Consider the following 19,202-nt stretch of genomic DNA (forward strand, 5'->3'; position numbering starts at 1 on the left):
TCAGCCCTCAGCCCAGACAAAATGGGCTTCCCGGGGGGGGGGGCGGCATGCAGCCCCCAAATGGCTTTGTCTCAAAAAAGTGTCCTGCACAAAGGCTTCTCTAAGACTCCGAGTGTATCATGGGGCAATTTCTCCTTATGCCATTTTTTTTAGATTTTCCAGTCTATAAAACAGCCCCCTCTGACTAAATGTTAGTGGGGTTGTGCCAGGCTGTCAAAATACAAGAGCCCTGGGCAGTAGTGGGTTGCTACCGTTTCTCCCCAGTTCGCAAGAACTGTTAGTAAACATTTTGAGTAGTTGGGAGAACTGGTAGTAAAAATTCTGCCTGGCCCCACCCCCAATCTATTGCTGCCTCCCGACTCCCAGCTGATCGGCTAGAAGGAAAAAATCAAGACTCACTTGTCGAAGAAGAGGGGGAAAAAAAGCAAGACACCGTCCCTTTAAATTGAGAAGCCAAGAAGCCTCCCAACTGATCGGCTGGCTTCTCAGCCAGGAGATCGCTTGGCAAAGAAGAAGGGGGGGGGGAACCCGCTGTCGCTTTAAATTGACAGAGTGATTAGAAGCTCCTTTCTGGGTCAGCTGAACAACAAATTGGATAAGAGGAGGAATTCTTATATGGTTCAATGTTTTTGAAGTTTTGGGGTTTGTGCAACATGGGCTTTGTGTTTCTAAAAAGGTTTGGGCGATTTCCATTGTGAAGTATCCTGTCTTGAATGAGTTTTCTGCCTGCTTGTAAATGGAGCCGAACTTCCGGCTTCCACTTTCTATGATCTCTATGCACCGGTAGCTGTTTTCTGCTTACAAAGTTTCCTTTATGCAGCTGGCAGGAATGTGGAATTCCAGGCAGATTCCTTGCTAGCAGCTTGATTATTCCTTAATTATCTGGGATATTTTATTTGGGAAATGAAGAGGGGGGAGTTTGATTCCTTCCCAGAACAGATTAGTGGGTGGGAGGAATGGGGATTTTGAAGTAACCTTCCCTGGAGTGGGAGGAATGGGGATTTTAGGCTTGCTGTCAAACTTCAGCCATAATACTAATGATTGTTTTGAACAATATGCAGGTTGTATTACATGAATGGCTATTTTATATGTGAAATTATGACTGAAACCTATATAGGTTCACACTGTCAGGAAGTTTGTCTTTAGTTTTAGGTTGCTTCTCTCTTTGTTGAGTTTCCACCCATTGCTTCTTGTTTTGCCTTCTGGTGCTTTGGAAAATACTTCCCCCCCTTCTTTCTAGCAGCCCCTTAAAAGATTGTTGCCTATCACACCCTTGGGCAAAGCATGTGAGCCATTTCCTCCTTTCAGTGGTCCATGAAAGTGCATTTATAACAGAGGTCTCTAACCTTGGCCACTTTAAGACAGCAAAGCTGGCTGAGGAATTCTGGGAGTTGAAGTCGATAAGTCTTAAAGTGGCCAAGTTTGGAGACCCCTGATCTATAGTATGTAGATAATAAAGTTGCAAAAAGGTGAACAACATTTTTGCAGAACTATAGATACGTTGAGGCTGGGTGTGACAAGGAATGGCTGGGAGGGGAGGGGCCAGGTGAGGTACCCCTTGACATGAGAGACATTGAGTTGGCCACGCCTACCCAGTCATATGACCATCAAGTCACACCCACAAAATAAGCCATGCCCACAGTACCGGTAGTAAAAACATTTAGAACCCACCCCTGGCCCCGGGGGTTCCCTTCCCTATGTAGGAATTTAGCACCCACCCTCCTCCTAGAAGAATGAAATATTTTAGAAAATATTTAAAAGGCAGAATGTATTTCCCTGGATGAGAAATGGAGAAACATGTTTTAAAGACAAAGCAGCTTCCTAACTCCCCCCCCACCTTTGTCAATGGGCCATTAAAGCCTCAGCCAAGCTCACTCATTTCCCCCCACCTTTGTCAATAGGCCAGAGGCAGAAACTCATTCTCCCCACCTTTGTCAATGGACCATCATCTGCAACACAATAGGATCCACCTAGCAACAGAAACTCACCACATGACACCTGGGAAGATTACATCAGCCAGCAAGGTTAACTAAGACCCCCACCCCCTGGGAGTCTGACAACCAATCAGGATACTCTTCCTGTTCCCCAGAAAGTTCAAAGCTCAGAAAAAGCATAAAGCTAGGGAGCGCACAGGATCTCATCCCTTTTCTGTTCAGGAACTCAAACCATGTGATCCTGACCACCATTAAACCATCTTTCAAAGCAGCCTCCATGTTTCCAGTGTCTTTGCCCCCACTTGGAACTGAACCCAGATGGATATTTCTTCCAACAATTGGCACTCCAGATGGGACTCCAAGCTAACCTAACCAATGGACCTGGCCCAGGTAAGCCTCCCTTGCTAGCAGCAGACCCATTGCGTCTGTGGGTAAGTTTTCCTGGACCTTGGCCATTTGGAACTAAGTTTTAAAGCGGTTTTGAGTGTTGAGCTCAACGGCTGCTTGGAAAGAAGGTGAGTACCTCTAAATTTTAATTTTTAAGCATGGAAAAGCATGGGAAATATGTGTATGCCTGCAGGTGTGTGAGTAAGAGAGCCCTTCTCCCAATCACAGCTGCTTCCTCTGTGCATTTCCTAACCGCAGAAAGACTAAAAGTCTGGAGAGTATGGGGGGTTTGCCAGAGCACAGGACCTTCTGTTAGGGAAGGAGGAAGTGTGTGTGTGGGATTCCACCTAAGGAAACAGTCTGATTCCACCTCTTTGAGCAAACTCTAGCCGCACCTCTGCCTACTGCTAGCTCCACCGAGCCCTGACCAGTAGGTTAGAGAAAGCAAGTGGGGGTAGCCAAATGTGGAACTTTGTGTTTTCAGGGAACGGAAGCCGAGTGAAAGGAAAAGAAGCATGAAGGGGGAAAAAGAAATATATAGGAACTATCGGTGTACCCAAAAAAGGAAAGCAAAGCCTCAAGTGGTGCATGTGGAGTGAGAGGAGGTGCTCATACCTGCTGTAGGGGCAGTAAGGTCCTCCGGGATCACTATTTTTTTTTATTGGTGATCTTCAAATAAGAGTTCCCTTAAGGAAGGGGCCCATACTTCGATAGAAGGGAGTCGGAGTCCTTCGTGGATAACTTTTTTTTCTGAAACTGCGGGAGTACCTGGCTACGACAAAGTGAGCCTCACATTCCGAGGATCATGAGAAGCGTAAGCTCGAGGGTAGAGGGAAACCCCCTGAGAGACATGCTTGGGGCCTGGGACGCCAGGCAGGTGCCAGTGTTAGCTGGCATACGAGAAAAGAAATTGAAGAAATTGTGTAAAAAAATGGGCTTTGCTAAGAAATAACACCAGAAAAAAAATTTGGCTAAATAAAGGTACTTAAAAGAAAAGGGAAATATATAAATAGAAATGTTTGGGTTTTTGTTTGTTTTGTTTGTTTGTTTGTCTCTTTCTTTGTCTTCTATGGAACCACGTGGTATGTCTGTTAAGATTTGTGCCTTCCCTAATTTAACTGAGATTTATGGCGGGAATGATCAGTGTGTATGTAAATCTCAGAGTTTTGTTTTCCTCTCTTTGTCCTCCTTGTTTTTTTATGTGTGTTATGTCTGTCTTTGTGGGCTCTCGAGGTAACTGTAACTGTAAAATGTATCTAATCTCTAGAGACAAGAATTTTAAATTGTTAGGGAAAAAGAAAAGCAAAAGGTTGAAGCAATGAAAATGGGAAAAAGAGAAGGAGAAAAAACAAGGAGCCTTTACCCTGTTTTTGTGTGGCCAACAGAAACAGGGTACAGAGAACTTTTCATTTGTTTTTTTTCTCCTTCCCTCTCTTTATCTTAAAGTAACAACTCAAGTTTATGAGGAAACGTTTTAAGTTCACTTACAAAAGAAAAAAAAATCAGTCTTGCATTTACTGTGTGTTTAAATGATTTTACCTGTTCATCCTCTTCCTGAAGCATGTGAATCCAGTTTTTTCTTTCTCATCAGTTGTGTCTCCATTTTGTTGAAACTGCATTATCTTTTAGTAACTGTAATGTTGATGTGTTATTTCTTTTCAAACTCTGCCTGCAAGATATCTACCCCCCCCTCTAATTCTTTACAATGCCTCTCTAATTCAATTACAATGCCTTTCCTGGGAAGATTATCCACAAAAGGGGGGAGGAGATCCTGTTCTAATGTCTTCCAGCCCTGAAAAGACTCTGCAACTGTGGAAGCAGAGCACATGGTTCCAGATGCTGCCCCCAGAGGAGACCTTCCATTTGTTGGAGCCAGGAATTGAGTTTGAATCCAGCCCCCACTGAAAGTCATCACAGCAGAGTGGAGCAGACCTTCCAAGCCTGACTGACTAGCCTTATCACCAAGCATGCTACCTAGAAGATATGAAAGAAAAGACCCTGAGATGCACAAGTAAAGCCTAAAAGACTCTTTTCAATCCCCAGAAGACAACTGGAAAGACTATGGGGGAGGTGGGAAATTCATTGTAAGGTTTTCTTTCTTGTCTCATTTACATTGTCATCGGTCTAAAGTACTCATGTAAGCATTGCATTTGACAGTGGCTATCACAACAAGTCCTGAACACCTTAGATTTCTGTGTGATGTTAGGGAAATTTGTCCAGTTTGTTTGTATTGCCTGAATTGTAAAAGTAGGCACACACAGGCACACACAGAAAGAGACACCATTCAGAATTAGACTGAAACTATTCCCTTCACTTACCTCCACATAAGACTTCTCCTAGGTTGATCTTGCTCTGTGGCACTAAAAGCCCACGGAGTCAGATTTCCCTGCTAATTCTATGGGGCATCCCCCTCAAGCAATTCCATCACTTGAGGAGATAGCAGAAAAAGTGATATCCAAAACCCAAGCCCTGACTATGACTCACAAATGATGCTGCCCAGTTGCCCAGTAAAGCAAGATATGTTGCACTGGTGGTCTCATGAGTAGAAGTCCCAGGGCTCATTGTGTGTAATTAAAAAAAAAAGAAAAGAAAAGAAAGAAAAAAGCCTGGACTGCAACTGATTAACTTCAATTTGGACTGAAAAAAATCTTGAATAGACTAAAGTAAGAGCTAGGGCAGGTTCAGTAACCAACCCTTGGAAATGGGCAGCCTGTAATTTAAAGGAAAACCATGGCTGTGGAAATTTTGGGATGAGTGCTTGCTTGAAACCTGACTGGAAGCTCACAGAAAGTGATATCTAACAGCTGAAATTAATTGGCATAGAAAATTGGATACTGTAAAATTCTTACCAGAACTTTTCCCCTGGCTGCTAGACCTTCATGGTTGAAAGCTTTTGGGAGCCACTGAAGGAATCTTTTTTCTGTTTTCTCCATCAATGGCTTCCTTTGCATCAGAAAAATTAAAAGCACCCATCAAGCCTCCCTGATTTGATCAATTTTAATTTTTTGCCAAGAGCATGTTTCAAAACTCAAGTTTTGAAAAAAAAAAGTAGGGATTGTAGGAATTTAGCACCCACCCCCCTCCTAGAAGAATGAAATATTTTAGAAAATATTTAAAAGGCAGAATGTATTTCCCTGGATGAGAAATGGAGAAACATGCTTTTCAGTAGAAACCTTTAAATTTCTAGGTTCTATCATATCGCAAGATCTAAAATGGACAGCTAACATCAAAAACATCATCAAAAAAGGACAACAAAGAATGTTCTTTCTGCGCCAACTCAGTAAGCTCAAACTGCCCAAGGAGCTGCTGATTCAGTTCTACAGGGGAATTATTGAGTCTGTCATTTGCACCTCTATAACTGTCTGGTTCGGTTCTGCAACCCAACAAGAAAGACACAGACTTTAGAGGATAATTAGAACTGCAGAAAAAATAATTGCTACCAACTTGCCTTCCATTGAGGACCTGTATACTGCACGAATCAAGAAGAGGGCCGTGAAAATATTTACAGATCCCTCACATCCAGGACATAAACTGTTTCAACTCCTACCCTCAAAACGACGCTATAGAGCACTGCACAACACAAGAACAGTTTTTTCCCGAAGGCCATCACTCTGCTAAACAAATAATTCCTTCAACACTGTCAAACTATTTACTAAATCTGCACTTATTAATCTTCTCATCGTTCCCATCACCAATCTCCTTCCACTTATGACTGTATGACTGTAACTTTGTTGCTGGCAATCCTTATGATTTATATTGATATATTGACCATCATTTGTGTTGTAAATGTTGTACCTTGATAAATGTATCTTTTCTTTTATGCACACTTTTCTTTTCTTTTATTTATTTTATTTTGTCACAACAATATATGTAGGTATCATACTGTTGGAAGAAATATCCATCTGGGTTCAGTTCCAAGTGGGGACAAAGACTCTGGAAACATGGAGACTGCTTGGAAAGATGGTTTAATGGTGGCCAGGATCACATGGCTTGAGATCCTGAACAGAAAAGGGCTGAGATCCTGTGTGCTCCCTGGTTTTATGCTTTTTCTGAGCTTTGAACTTTCTGGGACACAGGAAGAGTATCCTGATTGGTTGTCAGACTCCCAGGTGGTCTAGGGGTCTTAGCTAACATTGTAGGTTGTCCCTCAAGCTTGCCTGTGCCTTGCCATGTGGTGAGTTTCTGTTTTATTGTGTTGCAAATGACGGTCATTGACAAAGGTGGGGGGATTGAGTGAGCTTGGCTGAAGCCTTAATTGCCCATTGACAAAGGTGGGGAGAATGAGTGAGCTTAGCTGAGGCTTTTAATGGCCCATTGACAAAGGTGGGGGGGAGTCAGGAAGTTGCAGGGAGCTCCTTTGTCTTTAAAACATGTTTCTCCATTTCTCATCCAGGGAAATATATTCTGCCTTTTAAATATTTTATAAAATATTTCATTCTTCTAGGAGGGGGGTGGGTGTTAAATTCCTACAATACAAAAAGATTATGTAGTATATAAACACATATATGAGTAAAAATAAGGAGGTATAAGCATATATATAGGAAGAAGAAAAGGAAAAAAAACCCACAATAGGACAGGAACGGTAGTCACGTTTGTGCACCTATGCACGCCCCTTATGGTCCTCTTAGGAATGGGGTGAGGTCAATAGTAGAAAGTTTTTGGATAAAATTTTTAGGATTATGGGAAGAGACCACAGAGTCAGGTAAAGTATTCCAAGCACTGATGATTCTGTTACAGAAGTCATATTTTCTGCAATCTAGATTAAAGCGGTTGACATTAAGTTTAAATCTATATGCACAAAGACAAATTCCTTGTGTGTCCAATCACACTTGGCCAATAAAAAATAAATAAAAAAATTCTATTCTATTCTATTCTAAAGACAAAGCAGCTTCCTGACTCCCCCCCACCTTTGTCAATGGGCCATTTAACCTCAGCCAAGCTCACTCATTTCCCCCCACCTTTGTCAATAGGCCAGAGGCAGAAACTCATTCTCCCCACCTTTGTCAATGGACCATCATCTGCAACACAATAGGACCCACCTAGCAACAGAAACTCACCACATGACACCTGGGAAGATTACATCAGCCAGCAAGGTTAACTAAGACCCCCACCCTCTGGGAGTCTGACAACCAATCAGGATACTCTTCCTGTTCCCCAGAAAGTTCAAAGCTCAGAAAAAGCATAAAGCTAGAGAGCGCACAGGATCTCATCCCTTTTCTGTTCAGGAATTTTACGCAGCTTCTTTTCCAAAAACTCTACACTACTAACTAGAGCATACAAAACATTTGCCAGACCTATTCTTGAATACAGCTCATCCGTCTGGAAGCCATACCACATCTCTGACATTAATACAATTGAACGCGTCCAGAAATATTTTACTAGAAGAGTTCTTCGCTCCTCCGAAAACAACAAAATACCTTATACCAACAGGCTTAAAATCCTGGGATTAGAAAACTTACAACTCCGTCGACTTCGACATGACCTGTGTTTAACACACAAAATCATCTATTGCAATATCCTTTCTGTAAAAGACTACTTCAGCTTCAATCGCAATATTGTAGGAATTTAGCACCCCCGCCCCCTAGAAGAATGAAATATTTTAGAAAATATTTAAAAAGGCAGAATATATTTCCCTGGATGAGAAATGGAGAAACATGTTTTAAAGACAAAGGAGCTTCCTGCAACTTCCTGACTCCCCCCCACCTTTGTCAATGGGCCATTAAAAGCCTCAGCTAAGCTCACTCATTCTCCCCACCTTTGTCAATGGGCAATTAAGGCTTCAACCAAGCTCACTCAATCCCCCCCATGATTTGCAACACAATACAACTGAAACTCACCACATGGCAAGGCTCAAGCAAGCTTGAGGGACAACCTACAATGTTAGCTAAGACTCCCACCCCCTGGGAGTCTGACAGCCAATCAGGATACTCTTCCTGTGCCCCAGAAAGGTCAAAGCTCAGAAGAAGCATAAAGCCAGGGAGCACACAGGATCTCGCCCCTTTTCTGTTCAGGATCTCAAGCCATGTGATCCTGACCACCATTAAACCATCTTTCCAAGCAGCCTCCATGTTTCCAGTGTCTTTGTCCCCACTTGGAACTGAACCCAGATGGATATTTCTTCCAACAATATTACAAGAGCAAAAAATAGATTCAAGCTAAACGTCAACTGATTCAAACTTGATTGCAGAAAATATGACTTCTGTAAGAGTTGTTAATGCTTGGAACGCATTACCTGACTCCATAGTCTCTACTCAAAACCCCAAAATCTTCAACCAAAAACTGTCTACTATTGACCTCACCCCATTCCTAAGAGGGGCGTGCATAAGAGCACAAAAGTGCCTACCGTTCCTGTCTTATTGTTCCCTTCTTTATATCAAATTAATATAGCTGATGCATATTTTTTTACTTATATATATATATATATATATTTTTTTTCTTCAAGATATGTTGTTTTATTTATGACAATGTTTGTGTATACTGTTGTGACAAAAAGAAATTAAAAAACAACAATCTCAAGCCATGTGATCCTGACCACCATTAAACCATCTTTCAAAGCAGCCTCCATGTTTCCAGTGTCTTTGTCCCCACTTGGAACTGAACCCAGATGGACATTTCTTCCAACACCTACATTCAGGTTTTTTCAGATTAAGAGGATTTGTAGCATCCACAAGGCTTTTTTCTTTCTAAAAGTGGAAATGTTTAAATAGAGAGGCATTTTCTGCAGTTTTATTAGCTTTGGAATAAATAAAAACATTCAACGAATTCAACATTTAAACTTAACGTTTAAATTAACAACATTTAAACTTAACTTCATTTAAATTTAAACTTAATGTCAACCGCTTTAATCTAGATTGCAGAAAATATGACTTCTGTAACAGAATCATCAGTGCTTGGAATACTTTACCTGACTCTGTGGTCTCTTCCCATAATCCTAAAAATTTTATCCAAAAACTGTCTACTGTTGACCTCACCCCATTCCTAAAAGGACCATAAGGAGCGTGCGTAAGAGCACAAACGTGCCTACCGTTCCTGTCCTATTGTTTTTCTTTTCTTCTTCCTATATACATATAAGCTTATACCACCTAATATTTACTCATATATGTGTTTATATACTATATAATCTTTTTTGTATGATACCTACATATATTGTTGTGACAAAATAAATAAATAAATAAATAAAATAAACATTCCTCATCCAAAACGCGTCGGCCTTTTCTCCCCTTCTCTGCCCCCAGAGGGGGAAAGGGGCCCCTAATGGGGGGTGGGAGGGAGAGGGGGGCTCCGGGGGCTGGGCCAAGGCCGCTCGGGCACCCGCAGGGCTCGGCCCCCTTCCAGAAGAAAGAAAACGCGCCTTCACGGTCAGCAGCCAAAAAGGGAAGCAGAGGCGCCCGGTAAAGCCGGACTCTTCCCCAGCCCCGACCCCACACGCACTGAACGGCCGTCTGAACTGAGGAAGGCCGGCGGGGGGGGGAGGGGCCCTCAGAGGGAGAAGCGCGCCGGCCACGCTGCCGGGAGCTCTCTGACGCCCCCTGCTGGGCTCGTCGCGTCGGCCTCCAAATTAAAGGGCGGACCGGAACGCCCACTCGCCAAACGCAGAGACGAACCCCCTCGGCGCGCACGCGCACAAACGAATACATGATCGGTAGCATACGCATGCGCACTAGTCTCCCGGCGCCATTTTGTCCGGTCAGGCGTCGCGGTGGCTGTGGCGATGTCGAAGGACTCGGAGCGGGCCGCGTACAACTTGCCCCCGATCGACGTTCCGGAACCCGAACCCCCGGTGCCCCCTTCCGGCCCGACTCTCTTCTTGGAGAAGCTCTTTTACTACACGGTAGACAGACCGGTCACCCTGTACAGAGGTGAGGAGGGCAACTACAACTCCCGTCATCCTCAGCCGTGGCGGTTGGAAGGCGGGGCTTCTTTCGGCTCCCAGAATTCCGCAGCCTGCGTGACTCAGGAGGATTCTGGGAGCCGAAGTCCACGTACCCTGCAGCGCCTAGGCAGGGAGGGCGGGCGCAGCCAGCGGGCCCCATAGCGCCTCTTCTGCAGAGCTCAGCGGCTGACCCGGTTTGCCCGCCCGCCCGCCCGCCCTTGAGGCTCCGTCGGACAGAAACGAGACGCAGTGGATGAAGAGCCTCGGTGAGGCGGCGGCAGGCAGGCAGGCAAGCAGGCAGGCGAGTGTCAGTCCTTCAGCCGGGCGGGCCGCTCGGGAGGCTCCGGTGGGGAGCAGGGCAGCCTTTGACTCTGTTGTGGCTGCTGTGAAGAATATCCGAAGCCACTTCATTCCTTTCTATCCCTCTTCGACTTTCCTTCCTTCCACCTTTTGCTCTTTTTGATTTCTTTTTCTTGTTTCTTCCTCACCGTACATTAGTTTCTTAGTTTCTTGTGAATAGTTTTAATACAAATAGTGTACAGAAAAAGGCGAGCTGTCTTAGCTCCTGTCTGGAATGGACTTCTTTTTTCTTTTAACAGAATGGATTGAACGCCAGCGTTCAAACAATAAGATTTATTACTATCACCGGGAGTTCCGCCGTGTGCCGGACATTACAGAATGCTTGGAGGACGACTACCTGTGCATCTACGAAGCCGAGATGCAGTGGAAAAGAGATTTGTATGTCTGTATCTTTCCCGAGTTCGTCTCAAATGATGTGTTATGCAGGCCACTGTTCATCTTACGTGCTTAAATTACTTGGAAGTATTTTGTAGCCTGTTAGGTAACTAGCAGCACAGGCAGCAGTTAAAAGATGGCAAACTTGGAAATATAGGTAGGGCCACTACCTATATTTAAATTACAGTGTTGGAACAAATAAGGGAGGAGGAGAGCGGAAAGCTCATCTTCCAAAGGGGCCCTTTGCAAGTCACAACAGGACAGCGAGAAGTGGTTCCTTTGGTAAAGAAAAGTTAGGAAAACAAATCTTCAGTATTTTATATAATGCAAACGTTTTGTTTGAAGGTGGAATCATAGTAAGGCTGGGCTTGCTTTGATAAAGATTTGTTAATGGTTCAAACCTCACATGAGCACAGCACAATGCTGTTCATTAAAAGAGCCATCTGTTCAATGGGGGCATGAGCGTAAAAAGATGCTGGGCACTGAGGTTGCGTAGCCATGCAACTGGAGGAACAAATATGTGTGTTATAGCAGTCTCCAAATTGTTTTTCTGCTTTTATAGGCAGGTTGACCAGGAAATTGTGAAAATCATACGGGAGAGGTTAGGTGCTTGCAAAGTCCGGGAAGGCGTGAATGCAGCTGAAAATTGTGCAAAGGACCTACAGCTATTTAAAGATGTGGCCAAAGCTTATAGGGATCGATGTAAGTCAACCCCTAAGACATTTTTTACATTAAACTTACGTAAAACCAGATCCCATATTCTAGGCCAGTGGTTCTCAAAATTTTTTGGTGTAAGGATCCTATTTACATATATCAAAATGATTGAGGGTGTTAATGAGCTTTGGTTTACGTGGGTTATTTTACTTCACACATAGTAAAAGTTACTGTTCCTGACTTCTTTATAGGGAAGATTTGGGATTTTGACTTTTATTTTCCCATGCATGAATGTTTTTTAAATTTTAATTTTTACTTGGGTTCAACTTGCTGTGAAATTCAATTAAATGTACTTCATGAAAGATTGTTTTTAAATGAAAAATAATCAAAAATGTCCCTAAGTATCCTCTTCAACAATGAACTTGCTTTCTTTTCAAGGTGCTTTACATTTTGAGAATGAAAAAGCAGCTTTTTAAATCAAATATTCAATCCCAGTGAGTCAGGAGGACTCAGGGAGAACTCTGGCTTTCAAGAAAGTTCCTTGTTTGACAGTGTCACTGCGCAGTAATCTTTTTGGCAGATTATAGTGTAACCTGTTTTTTTTTTAATCTATCTTAGATGATGACCTAGGTGGTTTTGGATCTGCTCGCAGGTGTTTAATGAAGCAGAAGCATCGGATGATTGCAGAAAGGAAGGCCCAAGCAGAGGCAAAGGCATAGGTAGAAAAGAAATGAGCTGCGTCTTTGGTGGGAAATCAAGGGACAACTCTGGTGCAATTCTGTGGCAGTTGAGGCTGAAGTGCAACTCAGCTGGAAAATGAATAAATATATAATCTTTATCAATTCCTTGGTGTTCTTTGTATAAAATAAAGACATTTCAGCATAGCAGCATGGCTTACGGAGCCAAATGCAAAGAAAACGTGGGCTAGAAAATTCCCTGGAACTTGAGCCATTTCAATTTTTGGCAAAGACAGAATCTGGGAAGGGATCACTGGGTAAGTTATGGATGGTGCACCTTACCCTCTTCCTTGCTACTGCTGCTATCCTTGAATTCAAGCAGGGTAGTATCATAGGGTTGGAAGAGACCTTGGAAGTCTTCTATTTCAACCCCCTGCAGGAGTCCATGTTCTATCCTGGACAAATGATTATCCAATATTTTGGAGTCAGGGATGGTTCAATGGAACAGTACAATAAATAAAAAACTTTCAAACTATTCCCTGTGCCCACCGCTCTCAGTCAGCTGGAGCGGTGGGCACAGGGTGGCAGGGGCTCAGTGCCAGGTGGCAATGAAATCCAAGCCATCTTGTTCATCAATGCATCAGTAAAGAAATCTGCCTCTGAGCACGCTCTCTGCTTCTCACATTAGGCTTTTATACAATATTCAAATCAAGAAAAAGGAAAACAATCAAAACCTGATACATTCGCATGACATCTTGTCAGTCCCATAATATATGACTCCAGGGAACAACTACAGTAACATCAGAAGTGCATTTTTAGGGACTTTTTGTCATAAGGTAACAATAGTTTAGTTTTGTCTGTCAATCCTGGGGTTTCTCTACTTGCTACTTGCTGCCCAGCAACAGCTAGCAGAGGCCATCAGCTCAGACTCGGCTGGGACAGCTCCTCAGGCTGCAGCCAACAGCGCCCAAAGGGAGGGGACAGGTCAGGAACGGGCAGAGATGGGGGAGACGCGTGTCTTAGAGAGTACTGCTGAGAGGGAACAAGCCCAGAATGACTTGGGACTGGAGGGGGGTATTCGCTTCATGACCCACCATTCTCAGTTAACGATGGCAACCAGGAATCCCAGGACTGCAATTGCTAAATGATAGTCACGTGATGTCTCTCTTTATGACTGCATCAGACAGCAATGGAAATTCCAATCCTGATTGTGGTCATAAGTTGCAAACTACCTGCAGTGTCCCATCCCAGTCTTCCAAAAAAAGCTGAAGTGGACTATTGCCAAGAAAAGCCAAATTTGGGATAACTAAATTACAGAGAGATTTCCATTTCTTTTTCCTGCTCCCCAAAAACCTTGATTCGCCCTTTTAAAGTCCAGCAAGCTGTCTCCTCCTGAGCCTCTGGCTTCATCTTCTCTCGAAGGAGTTGTTGCTCATCTGTGATGGGATCCCGCTATTTGCCTGGTGAGCTTGCTCCTTTCTCCCTGCAGGACCACTAGACTCACTAGGGCTTGCAATTCCCAGAGTGCCAATGGCCATCCAGGGGACTTCCTGGGCCTGGTCTCTAGCATACTGGAGTAAGCCAGTCCCCACAGCCTTCCGATTAAAAAAAACCCTTGGAACACAAAACTTTCTCTTGTGGCGTCAGAACCTGGACAGGGGAAGTCGAGATAGGAAATAAGCGGTTCAAAGTAGAAAACTCATCTATAAAAGAACTCATTCATAAAGTCCACTGAAGGTCTGACCAGGAAGGTGGTGACAGGTGGTTCTTCTCCTGCCTGGTATGACCTCTCATCACTGAAAAACAAAAAACGGAACTTACGATTGGAGGACACCAACCACCTGTTGAGCCAAAAGGTGAGCTGCTTTTAGGCTCCCCTGCTTCTCCTTTGCTCCTGCTCTGCTAGGAGAAAGGCAAAAAGGACTTTCTTCAACCTCTACAGAATATTTATCCAAGTAGCAACTTCCTCTTGGTTCACAGCATCGGGATAGGCTACAATCTACAAGCTTGAGAATTTTCTGCAAAACTGGTTCAGTTGATAAACAAGTCAGAAAGAACTAGCTGGAGTGAAGTATGTTATTTGAGAACATCTTGAGAGTCCATCAGGGTGAAGAGGGGCTTCTCTGGCCAACCTCTTGCAAATATTCCAAGATGTGGTAAGGAAGCAGAGTTGCTTTTGAATGTTTCAACATCTCATCGCCTCTGGAGTATTTTAGTTGCAGGGAAACAAGGCAGCACTGTGTTCTGTTTCCCTTCCCCCAATACTCCCAGCAAAGAGTCCGTCAGAGGCCTTCCTTTTTTCCCCTTTTATTTACATAGATACATGTCCTGGCCACGTCTACCCACGGGCCTGCCAAGTTTCTGGAGATAACGAGGAAATTATAGATAAGGCCAGAATTACTCACGAATATATTCTTCCCTCCATGAATTAGCTCGCGCCAAATTCATTACTTTGTCCAAGACAAAAAACCAGGAAGTCCCGCCTCCTATTTATAGTCTCTGCAGATGTCACTGCATGACAATTATGACTTGGCTTTGTCCCAACTCTTCCGCTGCTGCGCACGCCGATCAAGCCTTCGTAATCTTGCGTCCCTCCAAAACTGTTCTTGGGGCGTTGCCAAATCAGAAGGAGGCCCGGGAGAATCAGGCCTTGCCGGCCCCTCCCTTTGAGTGGGTGCCAGGGAGGGAGAGGGCTCAAGAGAAGCAGGGCTTGCCAGGTCTTCTCCCTCATTTTCTGAATCATCCGAGTCCAGGAGTCTGGGTCCAGGAACCTGGGTCACAACACTATCCTCACCGCAGGGCCCTTCCCCGGGCTGACGATCGGGATGCGGTCGGGCTGGGTTCTGCTCATGGAAGGCCTGCACCAGGTCAGGGCATGAACGCCGGAGGCATCTACCCAGGAGAAATCAGTCCCGTATCCCTTCCACGCGATCAAATATTGGAAACGACCTTTAGCCAGCGAGAGTCTCAGACGCTGTGGACTTCAGATTCCTCCGACCCGCCTCGGCGACAGTGACGGGTGCTGTTGGGCACAAGGGGACTCGTGTGGCCTCAGGAACCAGAAGGGACCGTGAAAACGGGTGGATCCGCATGGATCGTGGCAGGGTCAGTCGGTAGGCTACCGGGTTGATGACTGCCTCGACAGGAACGGGCCGATGAATCGGTGGTCCAACTTCTTTACCGGGCGGTCGGACGGGAGGTGTTTGGTGGAGAGCCACACCCGGTCTCCAACTGCCAGCGGGGCGTTGTTCGCCGGGAGCGGTCAGCGGACCGCTTGTAGTCCTCCTTTGCCCGATTCAGCTGCTGACGTACCAACTGTTGGACCGCATGCAATTCCGTCAGGAAGGTCTGCGTTCGGGAACAGGAGAGTCCGGTGGTGCCAGAGGAAGAGCCGCGGATGGTACCCCACATTGGCAAAGAACGGGTCATCTGAGTAGAGGTGTGCTGAGAGTTGTTAAAAGCAAACTCCGCCAGGGACAGGTAGTCGGCCCAGTTGTCCTGTTGCTGGTTGATGAAGCAACGGAGATACTGTTCCAGTATACCGATGACCTTCTCTGTACCCCGTCGGTCTCCGGATGGTGCGATGACGACAGACATACCTGCACCTCCAACGCGCCATCAGGCTCTTCCAGAAGCGGGCTGTGAACTGAACTCCGGTCCGAAACCACCCTGTCCGGTAGACCATGGAGGCGGAAGATGTGCTGCAGAAAGAGACGGGCCGTTTTGCGGCTGTGGGCAGTCCGCGGCATGGGATGAAGTGTGCCATCTTGGTGAGCATGTCCACCACCACCAGCACCGTGGTGAACCCAGAGGACGGCGGCAGGTCTGTCAGGAAATCCATAGAGATCGCCCCCCAGGGTCTGTCGGGTGTCGGCAAGGGTTGGAGGAGCCCGGGAGGGGCCCCGTGGCGGTCTTGGCTTGCCGGCACGGTACGCAGGATGTCACGTAGGCATGTATATCATGCCGCACTCGGGGCCACCAAAAGGTCCGTGTCACCAGGTGGAGGGTCTTGAAGAACCCAAAATGTCCTGCTGCAGGGTTGTCGTGGCACTGGGTCATGACGAGGGCTCGGAGTGGTCCTGTGGGCACATATAATCGCCCCCGAAACTTGAGTAAGTCCTCCTCCAAGGTCCAAGGAGACGTGGGGCCCACCTCCGCTCTCCTTTGCTGCGACCAGGCGTCCTGGCGCTGCGCCTCTCGCACCTGGGCCCGCAAGTCCACTGGCTCCCATGCTGCGGCCAAGGCTTCTGCCGGCAGCACTGTCCGTGGAGGAAGGGGGTCCTTGGCGCAGAGGTACTCTGGCTTGTGGGACAGGGCATCCGCCCTCCGGTTGTGACCGCTGGGAATGTAGGTCACGCGGAAGTTGAACCGGGCAAAAAACAACGACCACCGGATCTGCCGCTGGTTCAACTTCCGAGCTGTGGTGAGGTGCTCGAGATTCCGATGGTCCGTTCGGACCTCCACCTGATGTCGGGCCCTCCAGATGGTGTCGCCAAGCCTCGAATGCAGCCTTGATAGCCAGCAACTCTTTTTCCCAGATAGTGTAGTTGCGCTCGGAAGGTTGAGTTTCCGGAGTAGTAAGCGCAGGAAAAGTGTGCCACCATTCGCCGGAGCCTGTAGCAGCACCGCTCCCAGAGCCACATTGGACGCGTCCGTTTCCACCACAAAAGGCCGGAGCGGGTCGGGATGCCTCAGGACGGGTTCCGTGTGAAGGCTTTCTTGAGGGCTGTGAATGCTTCTTGCTGCGGGGACCCCACCGAATGCAACCTTCTTCCTGAGGAGCTGGGTAAGTGGAGCTGTCAGTGTGGCGAAGCCCGGGATGAAGGTCCGTAGTAGTTGGCGAAGCCCAGTAGGCGCTGAACATCCTTCACCCGACGAGGGCTTCCCAGCTACACAAAGCTTCTACTTTACATGGGTCCATGGCTATGCCCTCGGGCGAGATGATATGCCCGAGGAATTCTATGGAAGTCCGGAAGAAGACGATTTCTCCAGCTTCGCATTGAGTTGTTGCTCGCAAGCGTTGCAGAACCAGACTGACGTGTCGAAGGTGGCTTTCCTGGACCGGGAGTAAATCAGGATGTCGCCGAGGTAGATAACCACGAACCGATCCAACATGTCTCGAACACGCTGCTCATGAAGTGCTGAAAACGGCGGAGCATTGGTCAACCCAAATGGCATGACAGTGTATTCGTAGTGTCCGTATCGGGTGCCGAATGCCGTCTTCCATTCGTCTCCTTCTCGTATCCGCACCAGGTTGTAGGCCCCCCGGAGATCGAGCTTGGTGAAGATCGTGGCCTCCGCAACCTTTCCAGTAGCTCCGGGATGAGCGGGGGGTAGCGATTCCGCACCGTAATGGCGTTTAGCGGTAATCACAGCATAGGCGCAAGTCCCTGTCTTCTTCACAAAGAGGACCGGGGCCGAGAGAGGACTTTGAAGGCCGGATGAACCTCGGCCAGGTTTTTGTCCAGGAAGTCCCTGAGGGCGGCCAACTCGGCCCGACATGGAATACAGGCGTCCCACAGGCAGTGGTGCGTTGGGCAGAAGGTCCACGGGCAATCGAGGGGCCGATGCGGGTAGTCGGTCCGCCTCCTTCTCGCTGAACACGCCGGGCGAAGTCCGCCAGCTCAGGAGGCAAGGTGATGGCAGCGGTGGGGACGTTCTGGCCGGCACAGGTGTGGCGGATGTGATCGACGCACTGCAGACTCGGGAAAGAGATGGCGTTCGCGACCAGGCCACCTGAGGATCGTGGGTCCGCCAGGCCAACCCAAGGACCAAGGGAAAATGAAGGTCCGCCGTGACATAAAACTGGATCGCCTCCTCATGGTCCCCAATAGCCAGGCGCAAAGGCTGGGTGGCGAATTTAATGGGGCCGGACACCAGTTCTCGCCCATCAATTGTCTCTACCGCATCGGAGGGTCCACGGAACCACGGGACCGCAAACTGGGTCACAAAGGCCTGGTCCATAAAGTTTGTTGTGGCCCTGAGTCCACCAGCGCATGCGCCTGGAGCCCGTCCGACTGGTTCCCCAACCATATCCGTGTGTCCAGAATCAGATGCCGAGGGGCCCAGAGTCTACTTCGCAACGTCCAGTGGGGCTTAGTACGTGCCGACCTAGGGTTTCCCGAGGTCGGGCCTGCCCGCTTCGATTGGTCACGCTGTGATTCGGGACCGCGGCGTGCCCCACTTCGCTTTCTGGGGCAAGAAGCGCAAGTGGCCGGGCTCCCACAGTACAGGCACAATCCCCTTGGCGCCCGGTTCCGCTCCTGGGCTGTTAGGCGAGGTCTGGCCGCCCCAACTCCATGGGCTCTTCCGCAGCGGTTACAAAACGGGGCGACCCTGGGTGCTGGTGGTGCAGGAAGTGGGGTGCAGATGTCGACGGAGGGTCCCGGGGTGCGACGGACGGTCGCCGCTGCAGACGGGCATCGAGGCGAGACAAGGCACCAAGTTGTCGAGGGTCCGCGCGCCCACGCGGGCCAGCTCGCCTTGCAATTCCTCTGAGAGTCCCTCCTGAACGCGCCCACCAGCGCTGCATCATTCCAGTCAGAGTCCTGGCACAAAAGACGAAATTCGCGATGTACTCCTGCAGGGGCGTTTCCCTTGACGGAGTTCCTTAAGGCGCCTGGTTGCCGTCAGCATTGAACGGGTCCTCATACATGGTGCGAGGTGCTGCCAAAACGCTGTTGGTCCGCCAGCAGGGGGCTGTCCTGGAGCAAGAGGGGCGTGGCCCATCGAGCAGCCGAGCCGGAAAGAAGGTTAATCACGAAGGCCACCTTAGCCCGGTCGTCTGGGAAATCCTCTGGCCTCATAGCCATGTAGAGCTGGCACTGTCCCAAGAAGGTCGGGAACATCTCAGGCTGCCCAGAAAACTTATCCGGCACGGTTATCGGGCACTTGCGACGAGGAGGAGGAGTGGGAGGATGGGGGGGGGCTGCAGGCACATTC

The 19,202-nt window shown here is 47.5% G+C and overlaps 1 protein-coding gene across 1 annotated transcript; it reads left to right on the forward strand.

Annotated features, from left to right (window-relative positions):
• Positions 1–9,985: 9,985 nt before the first annotated feature.
• On the forward strand, positions 9,986–12,421 carry NDUFB10 (NADH:ubiquinone oxidoreductase subunit B10). The gene is made up of 4 exons (XM_058157430.1): positions 9,986–10,180; positions 10,794–10,932; positions 11,492–11,631; positions 12,202–12,421. The coding sequence occupies exons 1-4, from the start codon at positions 10,033–10,035 to the stop codon at positions 12,300–12,302; spliced, it is 528 nt and encodes a 175-aa protein (XP_058013413.1). The 5' UTR covers positions 9,986–10,032; the 3' UTR covers positions 12,303–12,421.
• The last annotated feature ends 6,781 nt before the right edge of the window (positions 12,422–19,202 follow it).

This window comes from Ahaetulla prasina, chromosome 14, assembly GCF_028640845.1.
Source record: "Ahaetulla prasina isolate Xishuangbanna chromosome 14, ASM2864084v1, whole genome shotgun sequence".
Taxonomy (NCBI): Eukaryota; Metazoa; Chordata; class Lepidosauria; order Squamata; family Colubridae; genus Ahaetulla; species Ahaetulla prasina.